Below are 14,725 nucleotides of genomic sequence, written 5' to 3'. Positions count from 1 at the left end.
TTCGATTTTGTAAAAAAAAAAAAAAAAAAAAAAAAAAAAAAACAAAAACAAACAAACAAAAAAAAAAAACTGTCAGTTTCTTGTTTGTCTTGTTCATCACTGTCATAATGCTGACAGCCCAGGAACGCTGATCCATGTGGATAAATTCTCAAATTGCCAAAGCTCCCATTTTTGTGTATGTAGGTTAATTGTGGTCCTGCTAGGTGTGCAGTGACCTTGCTCCTGAAAAAATGAACTGAAGGCCTTTCAGAATGGTCTCGCCATCTGCTTTGGTGCCTAGTGTGAAGTCCAGCATGTGCAGTGCTGCTGCCATAAAGAAGGCTCGTGCCATGCCCCCGGGAGGTAGCCCAGGAGTCTGGGGTATTATTAGGGGTATGAGACTGTACACCTCCCCCTTCTAAAACTAAGCTATTTTGAAAAGCACTGGTGACGTTATGTTCAGACTCCGTGTTAGTACCTCAGAGGAACTTTGCATTGTTGAAGGAAAGCTTAAGAAAAACAATTCCAGAAAGAAAGACAACTCCATAATTTTCTGCTAATCGCTTATTTTGGCTTTTGTAACTATGTACTTGGCTTGCAGCTGGGGGATGAGAACTTTGAGGACTTTCTAGGCTCAGAGATGAATGAACCTCGGTCCAGAATACCCAGCTGTAGTCACCTGATGGCTGGAATAAAGGCTTTCAATTGGCTCATGGGCAGTGTTCAAGTGTTCTTTAGTGAAAACTCCATAATAAAATATTAGAGATTCTATTAGGATATTTTTTAGAACTTTTCCTAAGCTCGAATTACAGCAAAGAAAGGAAGGACTAAAACCTAGGCTAGGAAACAGGTTCTTAGCAGTCACCTTTGGTGGTTGGTTACATAGACCTTCTTCAGAGCACAAACAGAAAATTAAAACCGAGATATTACACTGGCAGGAAAAACAGCCAGGAGTCTATTGTTGTTGTTGTTGTTGTTGTTGTTGTTATTGTTATTATTATTATTATTATTATTATTATTATTATATCTTTTATTAGCTTACAGCCCGGCGAATAGTCCCATTATAATATCCAATACGTACCTATAATTAATCCCATTTATATGGTTTTGAAATTGTTATAGCCCTTATCTTTCAATGAATAAACACAGCATATTTTTAACTATAACATCCCAGTTCTGGAACTCAGTAAAACGATGAGAGAATGAATGAAGATGCAGAGAGAAGTAACCAGTAAGTGCCCTGTTGGAACGAGAGCTAATTCTAATCTCCTAATTCCTTTCCACCGCCGAGAGACACGTTACCCTTAACCACCAAGCTCCGTGTCCATCAAGCCTAGGCTTCTCAGTCCACAACCTTCGGGGAAACGGAAAAGAGACACTTAGATATTTCAGCAGATATCAGAGATCCCAGGGTAGGGCCGAATGAAGCACCCAGTTTGCCTGGATCAGCCAATCCTAACTGCCTGCCAGAGAGGCGAGGAGTCCTCTGGGAAATCGGGCTGTTGGGAGAAGTCGTTGCTCAAGCCAAAATTCCAAAATCCGGTGTCTAACGGGCTGGAGCCAGCCTTGCCTCCGGAGGAGCTCATCGGAGACTACAATACCCAGCAGCCACTAGACTCGAGCCGTCCTTGCCTTGAGAGAAGCTCATTGGAGACTACAATTCCCAGCAGCCACTGGGCTCCAGCCGGCCGCTGACTGGGTGGCTCGGTGATCGCAGTGGGAGGGGAAGTGGACCTCTCCGGCGCTTGATCGTGACGGCGACTGACGGCGACTTCCACGCGGTTCCCAGCAGCTTTCGCTTGTCCCAGGGACTCTTCTGAGAAGATGCCGAAAGCCAAGTCTGCAGCGAGTAGCCGCCGGCGGGATCGGCAGGAGCAGCGGCAGGAGCTGAAGCGAGCTGGAGGTGCGGCGTGGAGGAAGCTTGGGACTGACCCGCGGCGGGGGAGCCCTACTGTGGCCTGCGCCCATACCGCCCTGAGGAGGGTGGGCGCTCAGCGCTGACCCTTCCCCGCGCCTGGTCTTTCTTGCCAGCAGGAGGGAAGATACATCCTAACCCCAGCCGTGAACACGGCGCTTGTGGATGCATTGGAGCAGAAACTGTTCCCCCGTCCGTCCTGCTTCTCTGGGACGGCCTGAGATCGATTCTTGAAAAGTTGGGAAATTAAGGCTGCTTCGTGTTTTATTTCAGGACTCATGTTCAACACAGGGATCGGACAACATATTTTGAAAAATCCTTTAATTGTTAACAGCATCATCGATAAGGTGGGTGTAAACAATGAAAGGCAGAGCGTTTGTGTGTCGGTAGTATTTTTCTGAGTACGTATGCCTGCCTGTATGACATGTTGTGTGTCCATAATTACCCCAGCATTTGGGGAGGCCGAGGCAGAGTTTTATGCTCGACCGCAGCCTGTCTGTATACTAAGAAAATAAAAGTAAACTAAGATAGGATGCCTGACATAGAATAGTTGCTCTATAAGTATAGGTTGGATGAGTTAAGAATTGCCCAGGAATTTCCAGATTATTTAACCACTTTTTGGAGGCTCCTTCTTGTTTTTGAAACTGGGTCTCATGTAACACAGGCTGCCCTCAAACATGTATGTAGACAAAAAGCCAGCCTTGAACTTTTGGTCCCTTGACTCCACTTTCCAAGTGTGTATCGTTCTAATCACTTTCTTTATTTCTTTCTTTTTTAAAAAAAAAAAATATTTTTTTCTATTTTATTTTTTTAAGGATTATTTATTTATGAGTACACTGTAGCTGTCATCAGATACACCAGAAGAGGGCATCAGATCCCATTACAGATGGTTATGAGCCACCATGTGGTTGCTGGGAATTGAACTCAGGACCTCTAGAAGAGCAGTTAGTGCTCTTAACCACTGAGCCATCTCTCCAGCCCCTAATCACTTTCTAAGTACATCACCGTTACTCTATTCCAGACGGTACATTTATGTATTTATTTCTGTTCCCCAGAAAAATAAATGGTACTGCATATAAATTATTCGGATTGATTCCTTCTATATGTTACTGTGTTGTGGTTATGGATGATTGAGTGCCAGGAGGTAAAATATAGACAGTACAAAATGATTTCTCTACTTAACAAGGAAAGCATCCTTGAGCCATGGAAAGAGTATAGTTATCCAGTCTCACAGAATAGTCTACTCATATGTATATGCACACTCAGAGTTTTGTATGGTTTCTGTATTCTTAAAATTACACAGTGGTAAAGAACTGAGAAAACTTTTACCATTTGAATGTAGTCTTTACCATTTGACTTGCTGGAATTAGTGCCAGTGTAGAAAGCAGGAGCTCACCAGTGGAACTGCCTGCTCTTGCTTTCGTTCTGACTCCAGAAGTTGAGAATATTCCCTTAGGTTAGGAAATGTAGATTTTATTTATGCCTGATGCCCTTGAGATATAGCTGTTAACCTCATACACCCAGGAGAAAAATGAAGCTGGAGGAGAATGTCTTTACCAGTCACTTATAAAGGAGTTGTGTTTGTTTGTAGGCTGCTTTAAGACCAACTGATGTGGTGCTGGAAGTTGGGCCTGGGACTGGTAACATGACTGTCAAGCTGTTAGAAAAGGCCAAAAAGGTAAAAGGGGAGGGCTTCAGATGTTACTGTCAAATTAGCTCAGCTGGTTTCCAAATGTAAATGTTTTAATAAACTGACATTGTTCCAGTAGTAGTTATTGAGCCCTTAGAAGAAATTTTATCTCTAAAAAAATGAGATTTTTCTATCAAGAAAACAAGGTCTATACTTGGTATATTGCTGGATGATCTAATATAGGAATTGGCCACATGTGTAAAGGAGTAATAATAAAATAGAAACACTGAGCTAACCCAAAGAGCAGTTAACCATTATGAAGCCTGGAGGAAGAAAGTCATGAAGTTAAAGTCGTTAGGACCAAGTTCAACAGAAGATCTATAGAAGGTAGGATGATGAGGAATGGGTCAGGGAGCCAATCAGATTAAGCAACTCAAATGACTTCGCTGTGGAAACAGTCATGAAGCCTCTGTTGATGTTACCGGGAAATAGTTCAGCTCCATCCAGTTCTATTCACTTGCAGTGTTACGGCTTCTACTCTGGACGTCAGTTGATGAGAGGACTTGTGGGAGTAGATCTCTTGTATGCTATCTAAAAAATAAATAAAAATAAGAATAAAGTGTATTCTTATCATTATCTGCTCAGTAACACAGCATGGAGACAGATGAAACAGGATGTTGTTAAGATTGAAAACAGCTTAAATCATATAAGAGTTATTACTTGGATGGTAAAGCATTGATGCTCCACAATCAAGTTTTGTTGTTGTTGTTACTGTTAATCTAGGTAGTTGCCTGTGAACTTGATCCAAGGCTAGTGGCTGAACTTCACAAAAGAGTTCAGGGCACGTGAGTATATGTAATAATTAAAGTACATTTCAGTGTCCTGAAACAACAGTCTCTTAAAATTTCTTTCCTTATTTTCAGGCCTCTGGCCAGCAAGCTCCAGGTCCTGGTGGGAGATGTATTGAAATCGGATTTGCCATTCTTTGATGCTTGTGTGGCAAACTTGCCTTATCAGGTATTTCTCAGGAGGCTACCAGAAGCATCATAGTAAACATTTCTCGGATGTGTGTTTCCTCAGAGATAACTATAATTCTCTTTCAGATCTCCTCTCCCTTTGTCTTCAAGTTGCTGCTCCACCGGCCATTTTTCAGGTTTGTGCAAAACAGTCACTGCTAAACTTTAGACAATTTGGCCAGAAACACAGCAAAAAATAAACACAACAAAAAACTGCCAGAGAACTTTGTAGAAAATAACAATTTCTGGGACAGGGACATAACTCAGTTGATGAAGCGGAGTGCTTATTAGCATCCAGAAAGGCCCTAGGCCGGTCTGTAGCACCTCAGAAAACTCAGCATGGCCTGAGCACTTGTGAACAGGAAGCAGGAGATCACTTTATACTCATTTTTGGTTACACAACTAGTTCAGGGCCAGCCTAGGTTACATGATACCCTGTCTCAGAAACACACACACACACAGACACACACAGAGCAGAGCTCCCTGTCTCAGAAACACACACACATACACAGACACACACAGAGCAGAGCTCCCTGTCTCAGAAACACACACACACAGACACAAACAGAGCAGAGCTAGTTCAGGGCCAGACTAAGTTGCCTAATAGTCTACCTCAAAAACATAACACACATGAAGGCCCACACATACGAAAGTGCTGATTTCTAGGGAGGTCTTTTAGTTGGTAAATTCTTTGGGCTGATAAGTGTGTGTGTGCCATTCCTTCTACATATTCAATTCTAATCTTCAATAAACATTGGTAAAATGTTTTCTTATGTCTAGATACTTGGAGTAGCTTCTTAACTGGTTATTAAAACAGTATGCTTTATACCCGTTCTTTGAAGCTAAGTCACATACCCACTTACTGTTTATAGAATAAGTTCATAAGCTGTGGGAGCCATAACTTACATCCTTTTTTAAAAGTTGTATGTTCGTGTGGAGTGTTTCTCCCTGCGTTTACAGATGTCAGAGGACAACTTGAAGATCAAACTCAGGGTTGGTAACATGCCTTTACCCCTCCCATGTCCCTTTTAAATGGCACAAAATAGATCATATTAGAAGATAACTGCATATAGGTTTTATAAAAGTTTTGTTTAGGATGCGTATACATATATAGATAACTATGAAGGCTGAGGTAGGAGGATTGTGAATTTCAGACCTGCTTGGGCAATGTGAGCCCTGATCTCAAAATCAGAAGTAGAAGGACAGGAGGTAAAGCATTTACCCACATGCATGAGGCCTTTGCTTCAGTTCCCGGGACAGCATACACACAAAGTCAGATACAGTTCTGAAAATGCTCTGCTCTTCACTAACATTTAAAAGTATTACCATTGCTTGCAGAAGAAGAAGTCCACATACTTTAAATTGTTAAACCAAGGGAACACTGGACATTACAACCTACCAAGCCATACCTCAGATGTAATTCTAACTACACCACAAATACAGTTCTTCTGTGGAGTCAACTTTACTATTTTTTTCCCCAGAAGGCACCTAGACTAGTAAGTACATAATAAGGTCTAAATACTAAGTAGTTGTTTATCTAACCCGAGGGAAAGTCATCAGATAGTCAACAGATAGTACAACTATCTGTTTTGTGATAACAGCATTAAGGCTCCAAGTATTGAGCCTTCTGATCCCGCTGTCATTAACCACACGTCCTCTCAGGACAGTGCACTGTAGTTAATACAACTATAAGGACTGCGGAGAGTGCTCAGTGGTTAAGAGCATATCTTGCTTTTGCAGAGGACCAGGGTTCTATTGCGAGCACCCACATGGCAGCTAACAACTGGCTTTAACTCCTGTTCTCAGGATCCACTGCCCACATCTGACCTCCATGGGCACTAAATCCACACACACAGTGAAAATACATACACGTAAGCAAAACACCCAGATACACAAAAAACAACAAAAATTTTTAATTAAAACTATGTCAGAAATTGAAAATGAATGATTCTCTTTGTTCCTTTTTGCTTCCTTTTCAGGTGTGCTATACTTATGTTTCAAAGAGAGTTTGCTCTTCGTTTGGTTGCCAAGCCTGGGGATAAATTATACTGTAGACTCTCCATTAATACACAGCTTTTAGCACGCGTGGACCATCTAATGAAGGTATGAGGTTTATTTTGCTTTAATTCATCCTGGAGCACTTTGCCTTGCTCTCTGAAACCCTGTCTTCCATCCCACCCCTTTTTGAGATGGGGGTCTTGTTCTTTAACTCAGGCTAGCCTAGAACTATCCGCTTCCCCAATGCTGGAGTGAGAGGCCTAAGTCACATCGTGTCTGGCCAACAGAACATCTTTGATTAACAACTTAAAAGTTACCCTTGCCAGTTATGGTAGCACACACCTTTAATCCCAGCAAGCAGGAGGCAGAGGGGTAAAAAAATCTGAGTTCCAGGCCTTTCAGACTTACATGGTCAGACTCTGTTTCAAAACAAACAGAAAGTAAATAAAGTTGCCTCAGAGAGGACTAAACATTTTCTGATTAACAGGTGGGGAAGAATAACTTCAGACCGCCCCCCAAGGTGGAGTCTAGCGTGGTAAGGATAGAACCTAAGAATCCGCCACCACCCATCAATTTTCAGGTAAGGCCAAAATACTAGGTCATTAAAGGCAAAAACATCTAGGTTGTAAAATGTCATTCCAAAGCAACAGAACAATACTGAGTTGACCTAAATATCCAGATAGAGGAAGGTAGGAATGGGACTAACTTGATGTAAAATAGCTCTGAGTACACACAGAAACACGGAAAATGTTTGTAAAAGGCAGAATGACAAGAATAAAGTTGCATTTCAAAACTAGATTATAGCTGCAGAAAACCAATGTAAAGTTAAAATAATTGTGTTTGAACAATATTGTAATAACACTGTTTGGTGGTCCCGAAGCAAGTGCGCTCCAGTTGGACTGCATCCTCAGCCCTGGGGCAAACGTGTTTGAATTAAAATTACTACTGCTTTTGGAGAGAAAAAACAAAACAAAAAAAAACTAGATCATTTGATATAAAATTTAATTACATAAGAGAAAAACTTGAACAGTTACATCATAAATCATGTTGGTGTTCTAAACTTGATGTTTTGTCTCGTTTCTGTTTTGTTTTTTTAAGGTAGGGTCTCATGTGGCTCGAATGCTGTATGTACTCGATGACCTTAGTTAGAATCTTATTGTAAGTGCTGGGATCATAGGCATGTGCCACTGTGCCTAGGCTGGATCTGTGTGGAAAGTGATCCTAATGCCATATTAGGGATGGCGACAACTTTGCCCCTCAACTAAAAAATGATAATACATTCAGCGAAATTGACACAAGTGCAGAAGTGTGCACTGTTTTGATTGATACGTGCTAGCTAGATCAAAATGTATGCCATTTTCTTTCCCTCTGGCTTTATGTATTAAAAATGAAGGAGTAAATAAGAAGTTGGCTATTCTGAAGAAAATATCCATCCTGTATTTCAGGAATGGGATGGCTTAGTAAGGATCACTTTTGTTCGGAAAAACAAGACACTGTCTGCTGCATTCAAGTAAGTAGCTTACTATTTTGTAACTGTGAAGGACCAGTTTTCCAGGACTATCATAGCATTTGGTCCTTTACCCATAAACAGGTACCCTAAAGTACAAATATTACTCAGGTCAGACAGACTTCATCTTTTAAAATTTCATACTACTCTGAGAGACAAAATGTATTGGAGTTGGGAGTCAAATTAGTTTTTCTTTGCAAAACAGAAAAAAAAAAAAAAAAAAAAAAAAAAAACAGTAATTTAGCCACAAATTTGCCAAGTTTTTGCTTTTGGGTTTTCTGTACATTTCATTGTGGGTGGGGACATGTGTCATGGTGCACATGTGAGGTCAGTGGACCACTGTGAGTTGTTGATTCTCTCCCAGCTTTACATGTGTTGAGGAAATGGAACTCGGATTATTAGGCCTGCACAGCAATGTCTTTAGTAGCTCAGCCACTTCTTAGTCTTTGTGCTGTTTATTAACTTGAAAACTAACATTATTTGGGGATATCCAAAGGCAAAAGAAGTAAGCTTTGATTTTGAGAGAGCTTGAACATTTTATCCCTGGCAATGCCAAGGATTGAGCCTGTGGTCAAGCATACTAAGTGAAATCACTCAGTGATTCCTTGTAACCTCTTTTTACCTCTTGAGTTCTAGGCTGCCCTTGAACTTGCAATCCTCCTGCCTCAGTGTTTCTAGCAGCTAGTATTATAGGCCATTGCCACCAGACCCAGCAAGTTTGGTTTTTTAATGTTTTGTGGCGTTTTTACATGTGGGAAGTGTCAGAGAACAACTTGCAAGAGTGGTCTTCTCCTTCCTCGGTGTGGGCTTGGTTTTAGGTTGCTGGTCATGGCAGCAAGTACCCTTACCACTGAACCAACTGATAAAACTTGTAACATTTCATCTTGTCTAAATTTAAATTACGTATAATCTGATTTTATACTTGTCATACAATTTTCAGATCAAGTGCAGTACAACAGCTGTTGGAAAAAAACTACAGAATTCACTGTTCAGTACAGAATACTGTGAGTAGAAATCATTTCACTGATTTTTGTTCGCTTTTTGAGACAGGGTCTCTATATAGTCCTGAAATTCAGTCTGTAGACCAGGCTGGCCTCAGACTCAGAGATCTGCCTCTGCCTCCCAAGTACTGGGTTTAAAGTCATATACCTCTTGGATTTTTTAAAAATCTTTTTACCAGTCTCTTACAGAACACAACCATACTGCTTCCTTAGTAGTCTGCCTGCCTGTCTGGATTACAAACAAAAGCATAACCTCCTTTACTTTCGTCTGTTCTAAGCAGTTTTCCCTAACACTTTGGATTTCTTCCTTGTTCTCTAAGGAGGCCCTCCCTGCCATTTGGCTGACAAAGATGGCAGCTTACTTGAAACAGCATAGCTCTCTCCCTTTCCTCTCTTCAGCGCAGCTGCTAAGGCGTGCAGTTTGCCTGCTTTGTAGTGTTTTTTAAACCCTTGATAAAATTACCCTCAAGCTTCCAAAAAAATTTTTTTAACTTACATAAGCTTATTGACCCTAAAGTCAATACATAATTTGTAAATAGTATATCTCTTTCAGTAGTTTTGGAACGCTCATGCTTTGTAGCTGATGCTGAGTTTGAGTTTCAACAGGCTGTGAATTCTATGAACTCTGTTCTCTTTAACATTTAACATAAGAGTTGTATTCATCTGATCTGTAATTTCCTCAAATACATAGATTAATCGTTTTCTTGGCTTAAATGTCTGTCTGTATTTGCTACCTGTCTTAGGGTTTTATTGCTGTGAAGAGAAACCATGACCAAGGCAAACCTTTAATAATAGTGTTTAATCTTTAATGTTTGATAAAGGCAAACATTTAATTGGGGCTGGCTTAGTTTCAGAGGTTCAGTCCATTATGGTGGAAAGCATGGCAGGCATACATGCAGACTTGGTACTGGAGGAGCCATCTTGATCAGCAGGTTACAGAAAGGAACTGTCTTCTTTGCAAGCAGCCAGGAGGCTTGAGCGCTAAGAGACCTCAGAGCCCACCTGCCACAGTGACACACTTCCTCCAACAAGGCCACATGTCCTAACAGTGTCACTTCCCATGGGCCAAACATTCAAACACTTGAGTCTATGGGGCCCAATACCTATTTAAGCTACCACACTACCCTAAATTGTGATTATTCCGTTTGTTATTCAGATAGTGGCCCAGGCTGCCGCTGTCTGTTGATAGTTGAGGACCTGCAACTGTCTACTTATCTCTAAGTGCTGGGATTAAAGGCATGTATGTTACCATATCAAACTAGTAGGCACAAATTTAAAGTTTCTGTTTTGCTTTTATTTTAAACATCTAGAAATTTTTAAATAATCAGAACAAAATGTAGGCTGAATAGCTGATTTCCAGTTATATGCCTCATGTCTCTTAACAGTTTGATTTGAATTCAAGTGTGGGGGTCCTTGTGCATACACGTTCGGGTATATGCTAAGTTTATTGGTTTTTAAGCATTATAAGTTTGACAGAGCAGACATATTAAGACTATTTCCTTTTGCTTTTGTTTTTATTTTTGGAGACACGGGTTTCTCTGTAGCCCTGGTGGTCCCAGAAATAGCTCTGTTGACCAGGCTTCAAACTCCAAATGCTGGGATTAAAGGTTTAAAGGCATATACAAACACTATCTGTACTCTTCCTTTGTATTTTTTATGGCCCATATTCTCTTATGGTTTAATATACCATGGAATTATCTCCATTCTCTAATATGGACAAAAGCTACAATATAGGAAGCTAATTTTAAAAACTAAGTTAGATTTTTAAAGGTCTTTTGCATAAAGGGTGTAAATCAAGTAAAGTCAATCACTATTGTTTTTTTGTTTTGTTTTGGTTTGGTTTGGTTTTTGTTTTTCGAGACAGGGTTTCTCTGTGTAGCCCTGGCTGTCCTGGAACTCACTCTGTAGACCAGGCTGGCCCAGAACTCAGACATCCATCTGCCTCTGCCTCCCAAGTGCTGTGATTAAAGGCGTGTGCCACCAATCACTATTGTTTTGAGCCTTACTCTGTAGCATAAGCTTGACCTAAATTTGGGTTAGTCCCCCTGCCTCCTAAGTGCTAGGATTACAGGGGTGAGCTATTATCCCCAGCAACATGTAATATACTTAAGTTACTCCTGAGAGTAATTAGAGAGTAAATTACCTGGTTAGGTGAACTATATATCAAGAATGTACGAGCTATTTTTAAAAGACCAGTAACTGCTTTAAAGTTTTGTGAAGTCTGAAACCTACATTTTTACATTTTAAAGATGAAAGGCAATATATGTATGCATAACTCAAAATATTATGTCAAAAAAAATCAGCCTCTTATTAGAAATCAATGTCTTACCCAAACCGTCAGATTTTCTTAGCTGTCATTTATAGATTAAAGGTGACTATATTGCTGAACTTGAAAGAAGAGTCATGGTATCTTCATTAAAGGTATGTTGGCCATTTATTCTGAATCTTATATTGATAGGTAATTCCAGAAGATTTCAGTATAGCAGATAAAATACAGCAAGTCCTAACCAGCACAGGTTTTAGTGACAAACGGGCCCGTTCCATGGACACAGATGACTTTATCAGGTAATTACATTTGTTGTTCTAAATGCTTACATTTCTTTACTGTGGTATCTTCAGATACAGATTTAAAGGCTTTTAAGCAGCGTAAGGTGCTACCTGGGCGAGTTATTGCATAGCACTTTCATGGAGTGGAAAACAGTTATTTGGTGTAAAGCAGTGGTTCTCAACCTTCCTAGTGCTGCAACTCCTTAGTACAGTTCCTCAAGTGGTGACCCCCAATCATGTATTTTCATTGCTACTTCATAACTGTAGTTTTGCTAATGTTATGAATTGTAATGTAAATAACCTGTTGTTTTCCAGGGGGTCATGACTCACAGGCTGAGAACCGCTGGGGTAAAGGATGGCAGCCAGTTAGCTGCAGCAGAATGAATTGTTACAAACAGTAGTAAGGAACAGTCTGCGCCGGAACATAGCCTGTGTTTATTGTGCTGTGTTTTTCTTTCCTCCTACTCCAAACTCATTCATGATCTTAATAGCCTCTGCCCACCTCTTCACATTAGAAAGACCATTGTAACACACACAACTGGCATTGATGACCCATTATTTCCTTACTTATTAAACAGAGAAGCACAAAATGCCAGTTAGAACCACATCTGATTATTCATTTAATAGCAGTTATGTGGCCTGAGGCAAATTTTACACCTGTAAAGTTAAAAGGGTACCACAGATTTCGGCAATGTGGACTAAATTTTGTTTTACTTTCTTTCTATTAAGTTTCAGTTAATTACCCAATTGTTCTGATCACTGACATTAACTTTCAGAAGTTACTGGACATTTTGTTAACTGTTTTCTTACATTGCTAGGGACTGCACTTGGCCTCGCACAGCTAGACAGGTACTCTTCTAGGATGTCTCCCCAATTTTAAGCATCAGTGTTCTAGAGACTGAATTTTAAAAAATGAGAATGGAGTGCTGTAAGATACTAGTTTGCTTTTTCAGTGGGACAGTCTAGAACAGTGGTCGTTACTGGCTGGCCAGCAGGGGTACTGAGTCTTCACTGGATGTTAATCCTAAGTACCTACACGTGGGTTTTCCAGACACTTTAGTCCACATGGGCCTCTTCCTATAGGCCATCCTAAAAAATAACCTCAGGTACAAATACATTATTTTAAAAACTTCATTCTTAACTTCTTCTGCATGCCATTTTCTAATAAAAGTCAGATAAGCACATAGTATCCTCAAAGAGAAGTAATATATATTTTACTAAACTTCAGTAACAGTTCAGAGAATAGGTAGAGATTACTCATCTCACTTTGCCTCAGATTCCAGCTAGTTTCTTTTTCAGCTAATCATGCTGAAATCGAAAAGTGCTGTTGAGCTTAGGCCAAGAATAGCAAGTCTTTAAGGTAATTCCAGTCAGTACCAATTTAATTTCAAACAGTAGATTACAACAGAAGACAAACATGGTTTTACTAAGGCATACTTAACTTTCCTTAATGACTAGTGCTTGGAGTAGTGCTTACGTATGTTGATGGGTTTGTGTTTTAGGATTAATGATATAGGTACATTGTGTGTCAGAAGTTGGGCCTGTGGTTTAACACCTTTCCTTTTTGGTCTCCTCCCCTTCAGGTTGCTACATGGATTCAATGCAGAAGGTATCCACTTCTCCTAGCCACTTGGAAACCAAGAAAAAACTGAAATTATACAATCCTAATATTTGAGAATACCACTGATTTTGTTCTACAGGACATCATTTACTTTTTATTTAATAATACTTTTATACCATTTATTATCCTGTATGTGAAAGGTGGTTGGGATATGTATATATATATATATATATAGCTTCTAGTGTTTTAAATATACTACGAAGGGCCGGGTTCGATAAAAATATAATGGTCTTCCAAGTTTGAAAGCCGCAGACTCGCACAACCATACACTTATGCTTTCTAACAACTTATTGTATGAAGATGGTACTTTTACAGACTGTGATGCTCACTTAGTGGCCTACAGCTCACTCAACTAATGAAAAAGCCCCCATACTACTCCCCATTCACATATACTGAAGTACTTAATGTGACTTTTCCTCACACACCTTCATCTCATGTATATTATACACACACACACACACACACACACATAGTTCCTATGTGTTAATGTTTGCCTGTTGCAACACAAACAACATAATTCTGGGAGCTAGAGTCTGATGTAATGACACAGTACAGGCATGTTCTGCATATGACTCTACCTGTGAAATGTAGAAGTTTAGAAAAAACACCTAACTTCTGTTAAATCATGTATTTTCTTAAGAGAGACAAGATCTACAATTTTCAGATTTAGAAAAATTCTGGAGGGTTTTGTCAATTAAATAGGTTATTTATGATTTATTTCCTTTCTTGAATGAGAAGGTCTTTTTGGGGTTGGCTTTAATCTCAGAATCTTGCTTCAGCCCCCTCAATTAATTCTGCGATTGCAAAGAAGTTTTCCAGTTCTACAACTACAGGCTCCTGGTCATTCCTGACTTCAAGATAATTAAAATTCTACTACCTGAATACTGTCAGATAGAAGATAAATGCTGTTTATATATTTTAATAAATTAGTTTTACTTATATAAGGAAATTAAACTAGCTTCATTGGATATCTGGCTATTTCCAATTAAGTAAACTTAAGAATATAAATTGTTTGTCTAGTTTTTTATCCAAAATCCAGCTTCAAATTCATATAATAAACACTGTTATGATGTTAGCTATAGTTAGCAGCCTTTAACTTTGAGAAATTTCTAAACAATATTTAATCCAGAACAAAAAGTTTTGCTTAGCTGAAGCAACTTTTGTCACAGTAATAGTAACTGTTAAAGTTTATGTTTATTGTCAGAGAACAATTTCACAGTTCACTTGTACCATCTCTACCTTAGGGAAACAATTCTGCTTGACTAGGCTTTCTCAGCTTTTCTTCTAACTAAAGCTTTTCCTCTGTAAAGCTGAATCATATTTTACCTCCTAATATGTTTATTGATACACTCTGACTACATATCAGGACGAAGCCAATAAGGCAACATATATTTATAAGGACCTTCGATGATAATACCTGTCCAATGCCTATAACATTAAAGCTTAAGTGTTAGGCAAGTTAGGAGCAAGTTTGTGTCCTTATTGCCCATTACATGTAAGCCATCCTCAAA

The 14,725-nt window shown here is 39.6% G+C and overlaps 1 protein-coding gene across 1 annotated transcript; it reads left to right on the top strand.

Moving 5' to 3' along the window:
• Positions 1-1,709: 1,709 nt before the first annotated feature.
• Dimt1 (DIM1 rRNA methyltransferase and ribosome maturation factor) lies at positions 1,710-14,222 on the top strand. The gene is made up of 12 exons (XM_034523222.2): positions 1,710-1,882; positions 2,168-2,241; positions 3,486-3,572; positions 4,308-4,369; positions 4,448-4,541; positions 4,628-4,677; positions 6,520-6,643; positions 7,026-7,118; positions 7,984-8,048; positions 8,986-9,049; positions 11,505-11,611; positions 13,177-14,222. The coding sequence occupies exons 1-12, from the start codon at positions 1,804-1,806 to the stop codon at positions 13,217-13,219; spliced, it is 942 nt and encodes a 313-aa protein (XP_034379113.1). The 5' UTR covers positions 1,710-1,803; the 3' UTR covers positions 13,220-14,222.
• The last annotated feature ends 503 nt before the right edge of the window (positions 14,223-14,725 follow it).

The sequence above is a fragment of the Arvicanthis niloticus genome, chromosome 19, assembly GCF_011762505.2.
Source record: "Arvicanthis niloticus isolate mArvNil1 chromosome 19, mArvNil1.pat.X, whole genome shotgun sequence".
Taxonomy (NCBI): Eukaryota; Metazoa; Chordata; class Mammalia; order Rodentia; family Muridae; genus Arvicanthis; species Arvicanthis niloticus.
This window is presented reverse-complemented; position numbering and strand designations above follow the sequence as displayed.

Coding starts and splice junctions, on each gene's coding strand:
- Dimt1 (XM_034523222.2), top strand. CDS start 1,804: ATGCCGAAAGCCAAGTCTGCAGCGAGTAGCCGCCGGCGGGATCGGCAG. Junction 6,644..7,025: donor GCGTGGACCATCTAATGAAG/GTATGAGGTTTA, acceptor TCTGATTAACAG/GTGGGGAAGAATAACTTCAG. Junction 9,050..11,504: donor ACTGTTCAGTACAGAATACT/GTGAGTAGAAAT, acceptor TTATATTGATAG/GTAATTCCAGAAGATTTCAG.